This window comes from Pipistrellus kuhlii, unplaced genomic scaffold, assembly GCF_014108245.1.
Source record: "Pipistrellus kuhlii isolate mPipKuh1 unplaced genomic scaffold, mPipKuh1.p scaffold_m20_p_2, whole genome shotgun sequence".
Lineage (NCBI taxonomy): Eukaryota > Metazoa > Chordata > Mammalia > Chiroptera > Vespertilionidae > Pipistrellus > Pipistrellus kuhlii.
Genome location: NW_023425515.1, coordinates 73037042 through 73054524, shown reverse-complemented (window position 1 = coordinate 73054524; position 17483 = coordinate 73037042). Strand labels below are relative to the sequence as shown.

The window sequence follows — 17483 nt, the reverse complement described above, 5'->3', positions numbered from 1 at the left end:
GAGATTCGAAAAGAGCCCCAAAGTCTGAAAATCGTAACAAAAGCAAATAACAAACGCTAGTGAAAAACAGGTCTATTAAGACAGTTTTGTTGAGAAAGCCAAAAAATAAAAAAATTCCTTCCTTAATCCCTGAAGTCTAAATACTGCTATATTCCTTCTGGTCTTGTCCTTTAAAAAAAAAGTACTCAACTGCAAGTCAACACATCTGCCTGACTCATTTGGAATCAGGAACACATTTCTGGTTGTATCGCCAAAGCACGCTGGGACACAGATCACGTTATCCCTAAGGAACTCACCCAGGGTTTGACCTCAGTAGAATCCAGAGTGTTCTGCTTACTGGAGCCAAGACATTAGAAAAATGAACTGTATTATGCAGTTTTCTGTCCTCTTGTTTATTTTATATTATCTCAACTTAGATCTTAAAATGTAGCGTTTCACTCTAAGGTTAGAGACCTTAGATCTGAGAGTCTCCTACTTACGTAGGTCTGTGACAAAAGCTTTAAATCCTATATCTAATTGAGTTTGTTTTTTTTTTACAGAGAGGGAGAGAGGGGGATAGAAAGCTAGAAACATCCATGAGACAGAAACATCAATCAGCTGCTTCTTGCACACCCCCCACTGGGAATGTGTCCTCAGCAAACCAAGGTACAGCCCTTGATGGGAATCAAACCTGGGACCTTTCAGTCCGCAGGCCGGCGCTCTATCCACTGAGCCAAACCGGCTTCTAAATCCTATATCTAAATTTTGTATTATATACTTGAAATTTTCACTTTTTTTTTTACACATAAGGAAGTAATAATAATAGGGTGCGGAAGAAAGTTTTGGGAGGTGATTAATGTGTCCGTGGCTCTGATGGTGGTGATGGTTTCACAGGTGTAATTTATCCCCAAATGTATTAATATGCACAGCTTGCATTGGTGGGTTTGGATCAGTGGTTAGAGTGTCAGCCCTCAGACTGAAGGTAACGGTTTGATTCCAGTCAAGCGTACATACCTAGGTTGCAGGCTCAATCCCTGCCCTGGTCCAGGCATGTTCAGGAGGCAACCAATCAGTGTGCCTCTCTCACGTTGATGTTTCTCTCTCTGTCTCTCCCCCTCCCTTCTACTTTCTCTAAAAGTCAATGGAAAAATATCCTCAGATGATGATTAAAACATAAATACATGAAAAATAAAAAGAAATATGCACAACTCTTTACATACCTCAATAAAGTGAACTCTCCCATTATATACTATGTCTAACGAATGTAAAATTTTTAAGTATAACTTGATAAGCAATTTTCTAAAAGCATTTTTATAATGTACACATTTAAATTCTAAATTTTCTAAATATGTACAGATTTGTTCATATATTTCATCTGAAAATATTTTGTGAACATAAGTTTAAATTGTAAGTAAACTGTCTGAAAGTTCATGTAAATAATTATTATATGTATGTGTATTGTCTGCAATGTGACATATATTTACAACTACAAATGAAGTGCCAATAAACCTTAGGTTGAATGAGATCCAGTTTTCCATTGACAAGTGCTGTTATAATCTAACCATTTTATAAAAGAGGAAAATGAATTATATGACATAGGCTCCAGAGTAGGTAGACCTGCCCTCAACTCACAGCTTTACACTCGGGCACAGGGCCTCACAGATCCTTAGTTTCTGAATCTGTAAGATTAAGAGGATGTCTGTATGCCTTTGTGAAGATTAAGTATAAGTACAAAAGTAAGGTCCTTGACAAATGTTAGAATATTATAATGAGGATTATGAAAACTTCTTTAACTATAACTAAATAACTAGTCTTAACTTTTAAAAAAATGTAATTTAAAGAGAATAGAAAATTTTCTTGAAAGGGTACTTTTACTTATATACATAAAAACTGTCATTTTTGTAAATTCCACAAATTTTATATGCAGCACTAATTAACATTCCAATTTTTCCAACGTTGATTATCATAGACTCTCTATATCAAATATTTCATAACTAGAGTCCCAGTACATGAAATTCGTGTGTGTGTGTGTGTGTGTGTGTGTGTGTGTGTGTGTGGTGGGGGGGACCCCTCAGCCTAGCCTATACCCTCTCCAATCTGGGACATCCCTCTCACAATCCAGGAGGACTGGCCCCTAACTGCTCACCTGCTTGCCTGCCTGATCATCCCTAATTGCCCCCCCTGCTGGCCTGGTCACCCATAACTGCCCCTCCACTGGCCTGGTCGCCCCCAACTGCCCTCCCCTCCAGCCAGCCTAGTTGCCCCTCATTGCCCCGCCCCTGCCAGCCTGGATGCCCCCAAACTGCCCCCCCTTGCTGGCCTGATTGCCCCACATAGCCTGCTGTTCAGTCATTTGGTCATCTCTCACTGCCCCCCTTGCTGGCCTGGTTGCCCCACATAGCCTGCTGTTCAGTCATTTGGTCGTCTCTCACTGCCCCCCTTGCTGGCCTGGTTGCCCCACGCAGAACTCTGTTCAGTCATTTGGTCGTCCCTCAATAGCCCTCCTGCTGGCCTGGTTGCCCCATGCAGCTTGTTTTGTCATTTGTTCAGTTGTGACGGTCACCTAGGCTTTTATATATATAAATTATTTAGCCCTACAGGGTGGGGCAAAAGTAGGTTTACAGTTATATCTACTTTAAACTGCATTAAGTAAATAATAATTCAAAATAATCATTGCACTCAAAAGTGGCTACAACTGTAAACCTACTTTTGCCCTACCCTGTACAGTTACAGTATTCATATATTTTCATGTTTTCTATTGGTAGATTTTAATTAGTGAGACAAAGTTTTGGTTTTTTTGTTAGCTTATTTTAATCACAGTCATCTTTGGAAGATACCATCACATTCATTTCTAAACATTTCTAAGATTGGCAATGCTTCCATTCAATTCTTTTTGAAATAAGGAGGGAAAAGAAAATTTTGATACAAGGAGCAAGATGCATCGAATCTTGACCCACAATTTACCTAAAGAGTGTGGTCAAATGACCTTTAAACAAAAATTGAAAACTCTATCTTGTTTTGTCTTGCTTGTCTTTTAGTCTCAGGTAAGGAGCGGCTAGGTAGAGAAAACTGCTGGTCACTGTATATTGTGGGCTAAATGGGTTGCCCTGTGTTTCTGTCAGGTAGAACTGGTTTCTAACTCTCGGGAACAAGGATGTTTTATGGGGGAAAAGGCTCCTTTGTTCCCTGTGCTGCTCTCCTGTTCTGGCCCCGCCTGTCTGACCAGGGGAGGGGAGCAGCAGGGCCAGAGCCCACAACCTCCGCTCACCCTGCGCTCAGTCCACGCGGAGCCTCCGCTTCGTTCTCAGTTCCTTCAAAGAGGGCTCTCGCTGTGCCAGAGTTTAGAGTTCATATGGGTACAGATTGTTGTGGAAAGAGACTGCAGTGGGAACGCCTCAATCACAAGAAAACATTTCCCTCTGAGCATATGAGTCTGCAGAGCTGGTCAGAGAAACGAGCAGCACGTGAGAAGCTCTTGTTTCCTACAGAACTCTCTGTCACTCACCTCCTCTTCTCTACCCCTCATCACTTCCACCGGAGTCCCGCAAGGTCCTGGTCCTCTTTTCCCCAGGCTTCCTTTACACTCTGCCATTTCTTAATACAGCCACCAAAAAGAGCTTTCTAAACCACTGATCCAATCATACTCACTACGTCTAAAATCCATCAGTGGCTCATTATCAGGAAAAAACGTGAATCTCCAACATGGTATATGAGGCCCTGCATTATCTGCCTCTGGACTCATCTTCCCAAAGTTCTCCCTAATACCCCGACTTAACTGCATTTCCCCTCTCCCCCTCATCCCCCCTTCCCTCCTATTACTTAATATGGCAGTTTCTCAACCTCAGCACTATTAACATTTTAGGTCATATGATTCCTTCTTTGTTATCAAGGTGAGGTGAGGGGGGCCCTTTGAATTGTAGGTGTTCGGCAGTATTCCTGGCTTTTACCCACTAAATGTCAGTAGCATGCCCCTCCACCCCCCCATCACAACAATACAAAATTTCTCCAGACACTGCTAATGTAAAATCATCCCAAACTGAGAACCACTGGCTTACATCCTGCCTTTATATATGTTACTCTCTTACTGAAACAGCACCTACCTTTCCCCTTCACCCTGACCTGAATTTCTTCACTTGGTAACTCCTGAACTTGAACTTTCAGCTGAGCTGTCCTCTTAACTTCCTCTCTCTTCCAATAGGAGTAACTGACCTTTTCCTGAGTACCCTCCGTACTCTGGGCTCAAGCCAGTCACCGTCAAACAACATCAAACACTGCTGTGAGCACCGTTTCCCTGTCAGACTGCCTGCTCTGTGAGGGCAGGGCTGTCTCTGCCACTGTATCTCCAGCACCTGGCACAATAGAGCTATCAAAGCAGGTGCTCAATAATGTGGAATCAGCCCTGCCAGGTTTGGCTCAGTGGGTTTGGCTCAGTGGATAGAGCGTCAGCCTGCAGACTCAGGGATCCCAGGTTCGATTCCAGTCAAGGGCATGTACCTTGGTTGTTGGCACATACCCAGTGGGGAGTGTGCAGGAGGCATCTGATCGATGTTTCTCTCTCATCGATGTTTCTGACTCTCTATCCCTCTCTCTTCCTCTCTGTAAAAATTCAATAAAATAAAATAAAACTTTTTTAAAAAGACGGAAGACAAGAGCTATAGATATCAAAAGCCAAAGATGGAGAGAGGAGAACAATGCCACTTGGGAGACTTCCATGGCCCTTGGCAAGGTCTCTGGGAATGGTAGATAGAGCAGGAAGGACACATACTCAAGCCATGGGAGTAAAGTTTTTTAAGTATATTTTTATTGATTTCAGAGAAGAAGGGAGAGGGGGAGAGAAACATCAATGGTGAGAATCATTGATCAGCTGCCTCCTGTACGCCCCACACGGGGGATTGAGCCCACAACCCAGGCATGTGCCCTGACCGGGAATCAAACCCTGACCTCTTGGTTCATAGGTTGAAGCTCAAGCACTGAGCCAGGCTGTCTGGACAGGGAGTAAATTTATTTGTGAATGCATACACTGTCAGCACTTGCACCTGGCTGTGGACCTGTGACAGCAGATTTCTTCTCTATTCGGCTCTGGGCTGCATTGTGGTCAAGTGGCCTGTCCCTCCAGCCTGTTCCCAGCTCACCCTCCTCACTGTGGTCACTCCCCCACAACCCACACAGTTGATTTGTGCAAGTCATTGCTCAAGTAGAGCACATCACATCATAACACAAGTTATTTTCATGAAAGGTCACAAACACATTAAGCAGGCACATATCTCTATTTTTTGTCTTTGTCCCATTTGACTCCAACATAATATAATGAATGACAGATGGTATATTTCAGTTTATTCCTACACCCCCATTCCCGAATCCCAACCCCGAGTAGAGAGTAGGTAATAGAAGCAGAGTTGGAGCATTCCAGAGTGACCAGAGAGAGAGGGGATGGGAAGGAGGAAGGGAGGGAGGGAGGGAAGAAGGAAAAGGAGAGGTCCATAAAATTGAGAGCTGACAAAAGACCTTCCCATTTTGTTTGGGCCTGACTTGGTAGGTGGCTATTGATACTGGTTCCCAACTGCCTCGAGCTAGTTACGCATTTTCAGATTGCAAGAGACAAAGCCATGTTCATGCTGGAAGTGTATGTTGTCAGCACAGCCAGGTTTGTTGAGGTGGCACCCTGGCTACACTCTATCCTTCAGTTGGGAGGCTTATTCGGGGGACTTTAAGGCAAATCAATTACAGGCTATTAAAGCCTTGATTTCCTCTGTGTGTGTAATATTGATATAATGTATTAATATGTTATATCTTCCATATACATAAAAGGCTAATAAGCAAATATCCCCTCAGAGTTTAACCAGGAGACTGAGAGTTCTAGCATTTGCTATGATATGCGCTGACCACCAGAGGTGGCACAGAATGAAGGAAGGCCCTGGCTGCCCTGATCGGCCCTGATCACTGGCCAAGCCTAGGGACCTGTCTGTGCACAAATTTCATGCACCAGGCCTCTAGTATTTATATATTACTCAGTATAATTATGTATCACTCTGTTTCTTAGTTGTACAATGGGGATGAAAGTAATATAATCTCATGTGATTGCTCTTTTGAAAATAATGCATATCAAACTCCTGGCCAATAATAAGTGTAGAATATATTTCACTGTTAGCTTGTTAAAAACTCTTCATAATTATATTTATTCCATCAAGTGGTAGATGCATAAAAGTTTATCTTGATGCATCTTTTGGACATTTACATTGTCTGCACCCCTTCGCTATTACAAACAATGCATCTTTGCATATATTGTAAATTGCCTACCATTTAGTTTCTTTAAGAAGCTCAACATAAAAGGGGGGGGGGAGGATTAATTTCAGGCTCAAAGGGTATGAACAATATCAATCTTTTAAATATGTTCTATATTATTTTCTAAAATAGCTGTCCAATGTATGTTTCCACCAGGAGTGTTCCCTGACAAAACTGGGTTTTAAGATCCTTCTTATCTTTTTTTTTTTTTTCTTTTATTGATTTTTTTACAGAGAGGAAGGGAGAACGATAGAGAGCTAGAACGATAGAGAGCTAGAAACGTCGATGAGAGAGAAACATGGACCAGCTGCCTCTTGCACACCCCCTACTGGGGATGTGCCCGCAACCAACATACATGCCCCTGACTGGAATCGAACCTGGGACCTTTCAGTCCACAAGAACCAACGCTCTACCACTGAGTCAAACCGGTTTTGGCTAAGATCCTTCTTATCTTAATTTAAAAAGTGAAAATTGTATCAATTGTTTTATTTTGAATTTTTTATTAGTGAAATTGGACATTTGCTTATTTGTTTTTAATTTTTTGTGAAATGTCTTTTATTTGCTGACTTATCAATTTGGGTCTTAGAGTCTTTCTGATAATTTTGTTTCAAACATGTCTGATTAAAACTTTTTAGTTTTCTTTCAGTTTAATTTTTTAATATTTTTTTTTTTTGTCAAGCACTTTATTTTTCCCATTTCATTTAAGCACATCAAATCCTGCCCCTCGCTGCCCATTTTGTTTCATTCAGCTTTTGATCTTTAGACATAAGTGAGACTTTAGTTTCCTTTACAGATAGTGTTGCATATGGTAGCGGGTAAGCCCTAGCAATTTACCAACTGTTTATGAATTTCAACTTATATAAAAATGGTATGTTTTTCTGATTAAAGTAAAAATTGAGGCTTAGTTTTTAAAACTATTTAGGTAGAGTGACTATTAGAATTGTTTCCAATACCATTTAAAATTCTTCCTGGAGCTGTTTGTGAAAATTATCCCACAAGTATGTGAAAATTGTGTAAGCCATAAAACAGAATGCATGCATTTTCTAAGCTTTTCCCTTCCTTCTTTTAGAATTTTATAGAGTCTTCCATCACATTGTTTGAATCTGACCTGGAAAGTGGGAAGTCTATTGACATTAAAAATCAGGAAATTTCTGACTTAGAAGAAATGGGCTTTGGCACTGAAACAAGATCCATTCACGTTAAAAGTGGAGTGTAAGTTGCCTCCCCCTGTGAGAACCTTCTCTGCCATTTAATGTTGGTCACTCAATTCTGCATCCCCTCTGTTCTTTTTCCTTTTCCCCCTGCTAGGTGGGTTGCCTACCAGCAGAAGTTTTTCTGTGGAGAACAGTACATTTTAGAGAAAGGGAAATACAAATGCTTCTTTGACTGGGGAGGATCAAATAATATAATCATGTCAATACGGCCTGTCCAACTGGTGAGTTAAAAGTGTGGACATAGCTAATGCCAGGGGCATGGGATGGCTTACAACTGAACGTGTGGAACAAGCTTTTTCAAAGTGAAATTGTTGATCTATGTCACATGTATATGAAGAGAAAATCAGAGAGCATAAGAGTTTCTGTGGGCTCCATAGAGATCTTGTGTGTGATATTAGCACATGGATGAAGTGGTTCTGTAATTAGATCAGTTTATTCACTGAGCAGCATTTATTTAGGACCTCTGCTATGCCGGACACTGTACTGATTAACTGGACACAGATGGATAAGACTGTCCTGGTGGGTCTCCGTCAGACAATTCATTATGGAATGATTAGTGAGAAAGTGGAGTGTGCAGGCAGTGGGAGGGGAGCAGGGGAAAGGAAGCACGCAGGACCTGAAAACTTGGGGACCGTACCACGGAAGGGAATGCATTGGGTGAAATCTTAAGGGACGCAGGGCAGAAAGGGCATTCCACAAAAAGCCTGGGTAATAACAAACACGACAGGGCGGCCTGGTGTCCGTGAGAGAATTTGGGAGAGGGAATGGTGGGAAGGTTAGCTGCTTTTGTTTTAATGGGTATTGGAGCACATTTTTCTTGCAGCTACAATATTACTCAAAGTGAATTAGTAATAAATACAAAATTACTATAAGAAAATTTAGTTAGTTATTTGAGGGTCCTGGCCAATTCAAGAAATCTAGTAAATTGGCTAGACCTTCCTCCCCGCCAAGGATATTTTCAAACCTTTTGAAAAGACCACTAAGATTATATGTTTACAATTGTTTTAATGTTTTTCAGGAACCACTTGGGATAAATGAGCCTCCACATTTGGTATGTTTAAAAATAGCCTTACCTGGGGATTGTTAAATTGCTTACTAAAAGCATCTATGCCCTTTCTCTCAAATCCTTCTTTCCTTCAGATAACGTGTGTGTGGCTGTGTCAGGGCGGCTGCGCTGTGCTTGGTCCCTGCAAGCAGAAGAGCCCGTCTTTGTTGCCGGTGGTTCTGGCCTGGATGTGTCCCAGCTCCTGTTTTCTTCTGATAGGGATTCAGCTCTCACCACTTTGAGCTCATTTTGAACCTCTGCCCCTTTTTCTTCCCTATCACCCATCCGTTCTTGAGTGCTTTATCCTTATTCAGCACGCAGAGAAATAGCTAGCTGTCTTGACATGCTTATTTATGTAAATGTATTCCTAATACCTAAATCAGATAGCTCTTAAAAGCACTATTAAAATTGCAGCCTTTCTTCTTTGTTTCTAGTGGTAGTAGTTTGAAGGATTGGGGAGTATTCTGGAGCCTAAGTTTTGTTTATTATCCATTGAGGGCTAGAAATTCCCCCCCCCCCCCCTTTTCTTTTCTTTTTCTTTTTTTTTTTTTTACTTTTTTTTTTTTTTTACTTTTTTTTCTTAATATATTTTATTGATTTTTAACAGAGAGAAAGGGAGAGAGATAGAGAGCTAGAAACGTCGATGAGAGAGAAACATCGACCAGCTGCCTCTTGCACACCCCCTACCGGGGATGTGCCCGCAACCAAGGTACATGCCCTTGACCGGAATCGAACCTGGGACCTTTCAGTCCGCAGACCGATGCTCTACCACTGAGCCAAACCGGCTTCGGCTTTTTTTTACTTTTTTATTGAATGTATTGGGGTGGTATTTGTTAATAAAATTATATAGATTTCAGGTATAGATTCCTGTAATACATCATCTGTATATTGTATTGTGTGTTCACCACCCCAAGTCAAGTTCCCTTCCATCACCATCTCCCCTTTACCCTCTCTACCTTCCCCCTTACGCCTTTGCCTTTGGTAATCGCATAGTGTTATCTGTGTCTGTGAGTTTTTGCTTAATCCCTTTACTGACTTAAGCCAGTCAGAGAAAGACAAGTGCGATTTCACTCATATGTGGAATCTAATGAACAAAATACACTAACAAAATAGAAACAGACTCATAGATAGAGGACGGACTGGCAGCTGTCAGAGGGAAGGGAGCTGTGGGGCTGGGTGAAAAGGTGGAACAGAAATTGTGCTCATTTGGTGCTTCTGATAACTCTGTAAGGTCAGGATTAATCTCATTTATTGATAAGCAAATTGAGATTTAGAATTTGTATCATTTCACACAATCACAAAATAGGCACTTTCTAGTATCTGATGCTACTTAGCCACATTTTCAGGATTTTACATCAAGAAAGACATTGCATGGTATGAGCAGTACAACTGTAGAAGGAAAGAGAGCTAGAGAGGTAGCTTCCTCTGTCTCACTTTAAACAATAAATATGGAACATTTTCTGTCAAAAAGCCTAATGTATTGATTAATTTTAATTACTTGATGTTTGGTAACTTTACATAATGCTGAATCCTTCTCTTTGAGTGTATGTTTTTCATGTTCACATCACTGTTTATATATTTTAAATCAGCTTAGTTTATCCATGTTTCCATTCTCAGTGCTTTCAGGTTTCATTTTCTGATTAACCAGGCCTATTGGGAACATTTCCTTTGTAAACACACGGTAGGGTGAAAGTAGGTTTGCAGTTGTGAGTTTGAGAAACAATTAATAAAGCTATTGTAACAATTACATGTCTTTTTCCAAAAGGACAGTTGTAAACCCACTTTTGTTCCACCCTGTATAATAGAGCTGTTGTATTTGGAGACACTTCCTGCCAACTATTTATTTTGAATCTTTGGACTTCAGCTGTGGACTCTTAAAGTATTTTTTCACATGAATCAACATAAGTAGTTAAAGAGTTAAATGGGGATGATTCCCAACTGCACATTTCTGAGTCTTAAGTGCAGATAGAAGTCACATTCTTTTCAGGTCTGTGTTTCCCCTCCTACACCCCTGTCCTTGTGTGACTTCCTTGTTTGGGGCAGATTGCTCAGAGGGTTCTCTTCGTCATATTTCCAGTCCAACTTGGAGAGAAAAGGAAGCAGCAGAGAACGCCCAGTGGACTTGGCCGACTTCATTTTCTGGCTGTGGCTCAGGTGTTGCCTTGTGAAGTAAATGTTTCCGACCGGTGGATGATAGCTGGATATTTTTGGCCACACGCAGACAAAGCCGCCTTAATTTACCCAGCATCAAAGCTCTTATTATCTCTACTGGACCAACGTTCCAGAACATTTTGCTAGTTTTTGGGTTGGCTGACACTCTGGTTCCACACAATAGTTAGAAAGAATTTTTGTTCTGTACAAGTAGCTCTGATAGCCAGACTATTCAGATGCTGTGTTCAGAGGAAGTCATCATTTTCTCTGTCTGTGGAAGAAGGAGGAAGTTACATCTCTGAGTTCAAGTCAGAGATGGAATTTTTTTTATGCTAGTGATTTGCAAAGGAACCTCAAGCATCCTAAGGAAGGAAAAAACAGAAAATATATGTGGATAAAGATCAATATGCATCATGAGAGTTATGCTAATAAAAATATTCTTGCTGATGTGTAAGCATGTCATGATGAGATTTCTTACTTAGAACATAGAACAACACCTTCTTGTATTGAGAAGATTGTTTTTGACTGAAGCTCAGTCACCAAGTCTAATTGCCAACTCAGAATACATAAAGGAGCATTATAGAGTTCTTCGTATGTAGCAGGTGGAATTTTATTTTTATTTCCCACCCCCCCCAAAAAAAAAAGCAAACCGTGTGGATTATGTTCCTAATGTCTTCATCACCCCCACCCCCCAGCAAGTCCAAACCAGAAATTTCACTAAATTAAATCTTTTAACAGTTCTCTGGAAATAAGGCACCATTCTCTGGAAATTCTAACCCAACCAAGGACTTTGCTTTCTTAGAATCTTTTTCAAGTCTATTGCAAATATAATTAGAAGTTTGGATTTCTTTCACTAATGAACCCATGTTGAATTTTATGCTTTATTCTGGCCGAGAAAAAGCGACTGGATATTTATTTTCTTATATCATATAAATTTGCCACATTGAATTTCAGAGTGATTGCAGGATCTTTAATAGTTGTGGTTACTGTTATCACTGATGGGAAAAAGGAACAATAGTTTTAATCAAATATCATTAAGATTCAAGAGCAGTAGAGAAAAACACTTCCTCATGGTACTGTGATTAGGTCATCTTTATAGGATCCACAGGTAGAAGCACTCAGGAAGTACTTCACCAAGGAAAGACAGCCCTTCTAGGAGTAATCAGAGAAGTACAATTGTTGTAGGACACGTAATCGATGGGAAAAGTGCATAACACTACAGGGCGAGGCAATGTGATGCAACAGAAGATTGCAAGCAAGACTTAACAACCAGCGTGTTTGGAGGAGGTCCAAAGGGCAGCAGTATTTTAAATCTCTTCTTTAGAACTTCTGTTCCCAGTATTTTAAATCTCTTCTTTAGAACTGTCCTTTAAGGCACAAATTATTACTGCTTTATGAAGATTTGCATAAATGCTTTTTACTATATACTTTTCATTTATGGTATATATGAGTAAATATAGTAAGTCTTTAATATGATAAACTAAAAAAATCTAGAACTAACTTACTGACCAAACCCAGAAGCAGCACTCATTTTATCCACATCAGAATAATTTTGAATGTATTTACCCCAATATTAAAATAATTTCCACGAGAAACATTCTATCCGGTCTAAAAAAGACTATATATATATATATATATATATATATATATATATATATATATTCTGAAAAACCACTGTCCAAAATACATGCTCTTATCAAGGAATTTAGGGGCAATTTCCCTGAACATGTAAAATTATTCTTACACAGGAAATTATTCCAGAAGTCTGTCTCATTTGGACTTCTTTTTTGTTGCTGTCCTCTGTGTGCGTTGAAAGGACCATGGTAGAAACTTGCTGGATTGCAGCTCCTAGGACAGGGACTTGTAAGGCTCCAAAGGAGCCTGGTTTCACAATAGGAAGTCGTGTTGCACAAGCCGCAGTTGGTCGGGAGAATTAGTTCTCTCACCTCCTAGGTTTGGGCTGATCTTTGAAAGACTAAGCAAGGCCAAAGCAGGATGACATAGTAAGAAGGAATTCCTCAGAATGCCAAGACCATCAGCCTCTAAGAGGACCCTGGAGAGGAAGGAAGAAGCGAACATCTGCTCAAAGGAGCCTTGTTCTCCATGACCTCGCGAGCAGCAGAGGGCGATGCTGCAGAGAGTTCACTGCGATGCATTCTTAGCCCCGCACAGGCCTGTCCATGCAGGGTGGGCCTGGGGGCCATGGCATTTCAAGGCTCTGGTGGATTATGGAACAGTTATAGGGATTATTAATTTTGTCTCGCCTATTATAATTCCAAGGTCACTTTTGTTGCAAATATTATATCTCTGGTCTAAATAAACTTATAGTTGAGATTACATTTAAGTCAGTCTTATCAGTAAACTGAATCCTGTACCCTCAAATGCATGACACAGACATCTTCACCATAAATCTTCCACTAATCCTACCGTCGTCATCTGCACCGTCTCCTTCGCTCTCACAGGCACCTCATGGCACTGTGTGCGCGCTCACATTCTCTCCTCCCTCTTACTAACTGTGGATCCGGAAGACTTGGGAAGGGAAGAGGCATATCGGCCACCCCTCAAACTAATCCAAATCTCCTTTGTGTTTAGCTCTAAACTGCTTATTATTTCATACCGTAGTGTCATGACAGGGTAGAATAATTGATACAATGGATAAGGACCACATCTTAGTGGAGAAGGGATTCTGGTTTACTCTTATAGGTAGAATTGTTTTCTGGACTTCTGTACCCAGTATTTTGTGCAAGAGATAGATGAAAAAGGTAAATACATGATGACATTCCTGAAAACATGTATGGGGGGAAAATGTGAATTTTAGGGATATGTTATCCTTAGCATGGACTAATTGATATAGATACATCATGAGTCTAATATCTCACTGAAATTTTATAAGGCCATGAAACTAAAGATTTGCTTCATTTTTTTAAAAAATAAATCTTTATTGTTCAGATTATTACAATTGTTCCTATTTCCCCCCCCCCCCCCCATAGGTCCCCTCCACCTGGTTCCCTCTGACTTTAGGTACTGCATAATTTCTGTTGAGAAATCAGCTAATAATCGTATGGGTTCTCCCTTGTAGGTAATTAACTGTTTTTCTCTTGCTGCTTTTAATATTCTCTCTTTGTCTTTTGCTCTTGGCATTTTAATTATGATGTGTTTTGGTGTGGTCCTCTTTGGATTCCTTTTTTTTTTTTGGGGGGGGGGGGTTGTTTTCTCTGTGCTTCCTGGACTTGTAAGTCTATTTCTTTCACAGGTGGGGGGAGTTTTCTGTCATTATTTCTTCAAATAGGTTGTCAATATCTTTCTCTCTACTTCTAGCATCCCCATAATTCGGATGTTGGTATGCTTGAAGTTGTCCCAGAGGTTTCTTACACTATCTTCATATTTTTGGATTCTTTTTTCTTTTTACTTTTCTGGTTTGGTATTTTTTGCTTCTTTGTATTTCAAATCTTTTACTTGATTCTTGAGATCATCTCGTCTGCTGTTGGATCTCTATATTATTTTTTATTTCAGTCAGTGTATGCTTAATTTCTAGTTGGTCCTTTTTCATAACCTCGAGGATCTCACTAAATTTATCAGCCTTTTCTAGAAAATTCTTTAAAAACCTTATAACCATGGTTTTGAACTCTATATCCAGTAGTTTGCTTTCCTTCATCTTTCATTTGTGACCTGTTTCTTTGTCTCCTCATTTTTGCTGCTTCCCTGAGTTAATAGAGTGGTTCTATGTGCTAGGTGTTCTATAGGGCCCAATGGCTTAGCCTGCCCAGTTGCCTGAGGTGGACAGTCTTGGTGCACCCCTTTGTGGGCTGTGTGCACAGTCTTGTTGTAGTTAAGCCTTGATTGCTGTTGGTATCACTGGGAGGAATTGACCTCCAGGCCAATTGGCTGTGAGGATCAGCTGTGTCCTTGCTGGGAGAACAACTGTGCTGGAGACATCCTTATGAGAGAAGACTTGCTTCAGTGGGTTTTTGGTGCTCACTGAGTCTGCCCCCTGAGTGTGTCCCTTATGGATCTGAGGAGTTGTAATCTGGATGGTCTTACTCTGACCCCTAGGTACACTGGCTCTTGGAGCTCTAAGGAGGTACAAATTTAGCCTCTGCCTGAGGCCACCCAACAGGAGCTACGGAGAGATTTGCAGATTCCTCTTCTTGTTTGCGTTTTGGAAGTGCCCAGATAAGGCCCAGATATGAAGCAGTGCAAGCTGTTGTGAGGCCTTGGGCCTTCTTTTGGGTGTTCTGGGTCTCACTGACTCAGTTGCAATTTGTTAGGTAAGTTTAGATTTCAAAGGAACAAGGCAATTCATATGCAAAAGCATCTGCACACAGCTTGGATGTGGCAGAGTCTCAGGGTGGAGCAATCAGCAATGGCTTCCCATCAGCCCTGCCTTAAGAGGCCCACAGGTCTCAGTGTCACTTGGTAATGACTGCAAGCACCTCTGAGAGAAAGCTGCCCTCAAGTTCTGCCTGCTTCCAGACAATCCAGTTTCTCCCCCTATGAGTCTGGGTCTCTAGAGTCTTGCCCGGAACTGGAGTTCAGAGTAGTCGGGAGATTTTGTTTTGCTCCTGCTTGAAAAAGCCAGCCATGTACTCAGTTGCCAGCACTCTCTGCTCATGCGTGCCTCTGTACCTCTGCACTTTACTTCTGCACCTCTTCTGAGTCTCAGTGTGCTTTTCTCTTCCCTTCTAGTTGTATAATTTCCACTTAGCCAGCCTTCCTGTGGTCTGGATGATGTCTGTTTTGTCTTTTAGTTGTAGTTTTGAAGTTGTTGTGCAAGGCAGCAGTTTCGGATGTTTACCTATACTACCATCTTGGTTTCTCCAGAAGGATACCAAGATTTGCTTTTTTGTGTGTGATTATATCGAACAGTTGATTTCTGTGTAATTGTTGTGTTGTGTTTGTTTTTTAGCTCAAAGCATTCAGTAAACCAGGGTTCCAAGGTGAATGTATAGATTTTACCAAAGAAGTTTCTGATTTGACTTCATTCACTCCATGTTCCTTCAAAGTTCTTCGGGGCTGGTAAGTATGCTTATTGAGTGTTTTTGCTGTTGTTTAACAACTAAATTTCTTTAAAATTTACAGATATTTACCTGTGTTATTTTTTGCATACACAGTGAAATGAAAATGTTTTTATACATTGATTGGTTGCTAATTAGCCTACATTAGCTTTTTCCAACTCCTGTTATGAGCCATTGTGTAACAGAGAAAAGCAGGATGTCACTTAACCCGCTTTGGGAGCATTTGGGTGATTTTTTTTTTAACTGTTACATTATTTTCTAAATATTTTGAGTGTTTATATTGCATGTTTATTGTGTAGCATAATAGAGTGCTATTTAAAAAAAATAGTGTTTTTGTTCAGATAAGAACAATTTTTTTAAAAAATTGTTTGTTTCAAGTATCATCTCCATTTCACAGATGCAGGGCTTAAGTTCAGAGTTAAGATTTCCCCAAGATCAATCACATGTCAGACCCAGTATGGCTTGGTCATTTTTTATTAAGTCCTATGTTCTCCCCATTGTAGCAACATACTGGATCTTTCTCACATGTATCTGAAATTGTGTATAATTCTCAAGGCACATATTTATCCAAATACTAATCTGACTCTCCTTTGGTTAGTGCTAAACTGCTTATTATTTCATACCTGTGGTGTCATGGCAGGGGAGAATAATTGATACAATGGATAAGGATTACATCTTAGTGGATGTGATTTACTCTTATGGTAGAATTGTTTTCTGGGCTTCTGTTCCCAGTGTTTTTTGCAACAGACAGATGAAAAAGGTAAATACATGATGATGTTCCTGAAAAGATGTAAGGGGAATAAAATGTGAATTTTAGGGAAATGTCATCCTTAGCATGGACTAATTGATAATAGATACATGGTGAGTCTAATATTTCACTGTGTGATGTGAGTGTGAGTGTGTGTGTGTGTGTGTGTGTATTCAATGTATTGACTTTTTATTGTGGTAAAATATATGTAACATGAAATTTACCATTTTAAGTGTACAGTTGAGTGGCATCTCTATGTACCAAATATCTACCTAATAACTTATCAAAGTCACTTTATTTGTTCTTTAAGATAAACTTGGATTCATTAATTCTCCTTTCTCTCCTGAACCAGTAGAGACTAGGATCTCTTATTTTCCATTTGAGGAACTTCAGTCCCCTAATCAACCTGCTCCAGTATTGTATTACTTCCTTTGGTTACCACAAACCAATCATTGCCCATTTATTTGCCCCAAAGTTCAGTTTAATGCATTTACTACTCTGCTTTAAATTCCATAGCCATTCTATCGATAATACCAGTCAGATGTTCAAAGTCTTCCAGGATTTACCATCAACTCATCTCATTTTCTCTGTGCATTCCCCAGTCTGCCCTCACACTGCCCCTTCCTCTCCTCTGCCAACATTTACTCAGCTCTGTGTCGCCCACCTCACCCTCCACACCAGGGTCAGCACACTTTTCAGCTTGTGAGCCCTACAGGCTGCGCTTCAGCTACTCCACAGCCACTGCAGCACAGCGGCTCTGCGGACAACACGTAAACGGGCGGGCCTGTCTGGGTTCCATTAAATTTTTAATTTTATGGCCATTAAAATTTGAATTGTAGCCGAGACCGGTTTGGCTCAATGGATAGAGCGTCGGCTTGGGGACTGAAAGGTCCTGGGTTCGATTCCGGTCAAGGGCATGTACCTTGGTTGCGGGCATATCCCCAGTAGGGGGTGTGCAAGAGGCAGCTGATCGATGACTCTCATCGATGTTTCTAACTATCTCTCTCCCTTCCTCTCTGTACAAAATCAATAAAATATATTTTTAAAAA

General features: G+C 40.6%; 1 protein-coding gene across 2 annotated transcripts in view; it reads left to right on the top strand.

Annotated features, from left to right (window-relative positions):
• Positions 1 to 17483, top strand: part of CRYBG3 (crystallin beta-gamma domain containing 3) — a 122806-nt gene that overhangs the window by 75478 nt on the left and 29845 nt on the right. For both annotated transcript variants that reach the window (XM_036444614.2, XM_036444615.2), the window contains exons 13-16: positions 7331 to 7473; positions 7570 to 7696; positions 8494 to 8526; positions 15578 to 15687. In XM_036444614.2, the coding sequence (XP_036300507.1) occupies positions 7331 to 7473; positions 7570 to 7696; positions 8494 to 8526; positions 15578 to 15687 (413 nt within the window). The remainder of the gene's footprint in view (positions 1 to 7330; positions 7474 to 7569; positions 7697 to 8493; positions 8527 to 15577; positions 15688 to 17483) is intronic.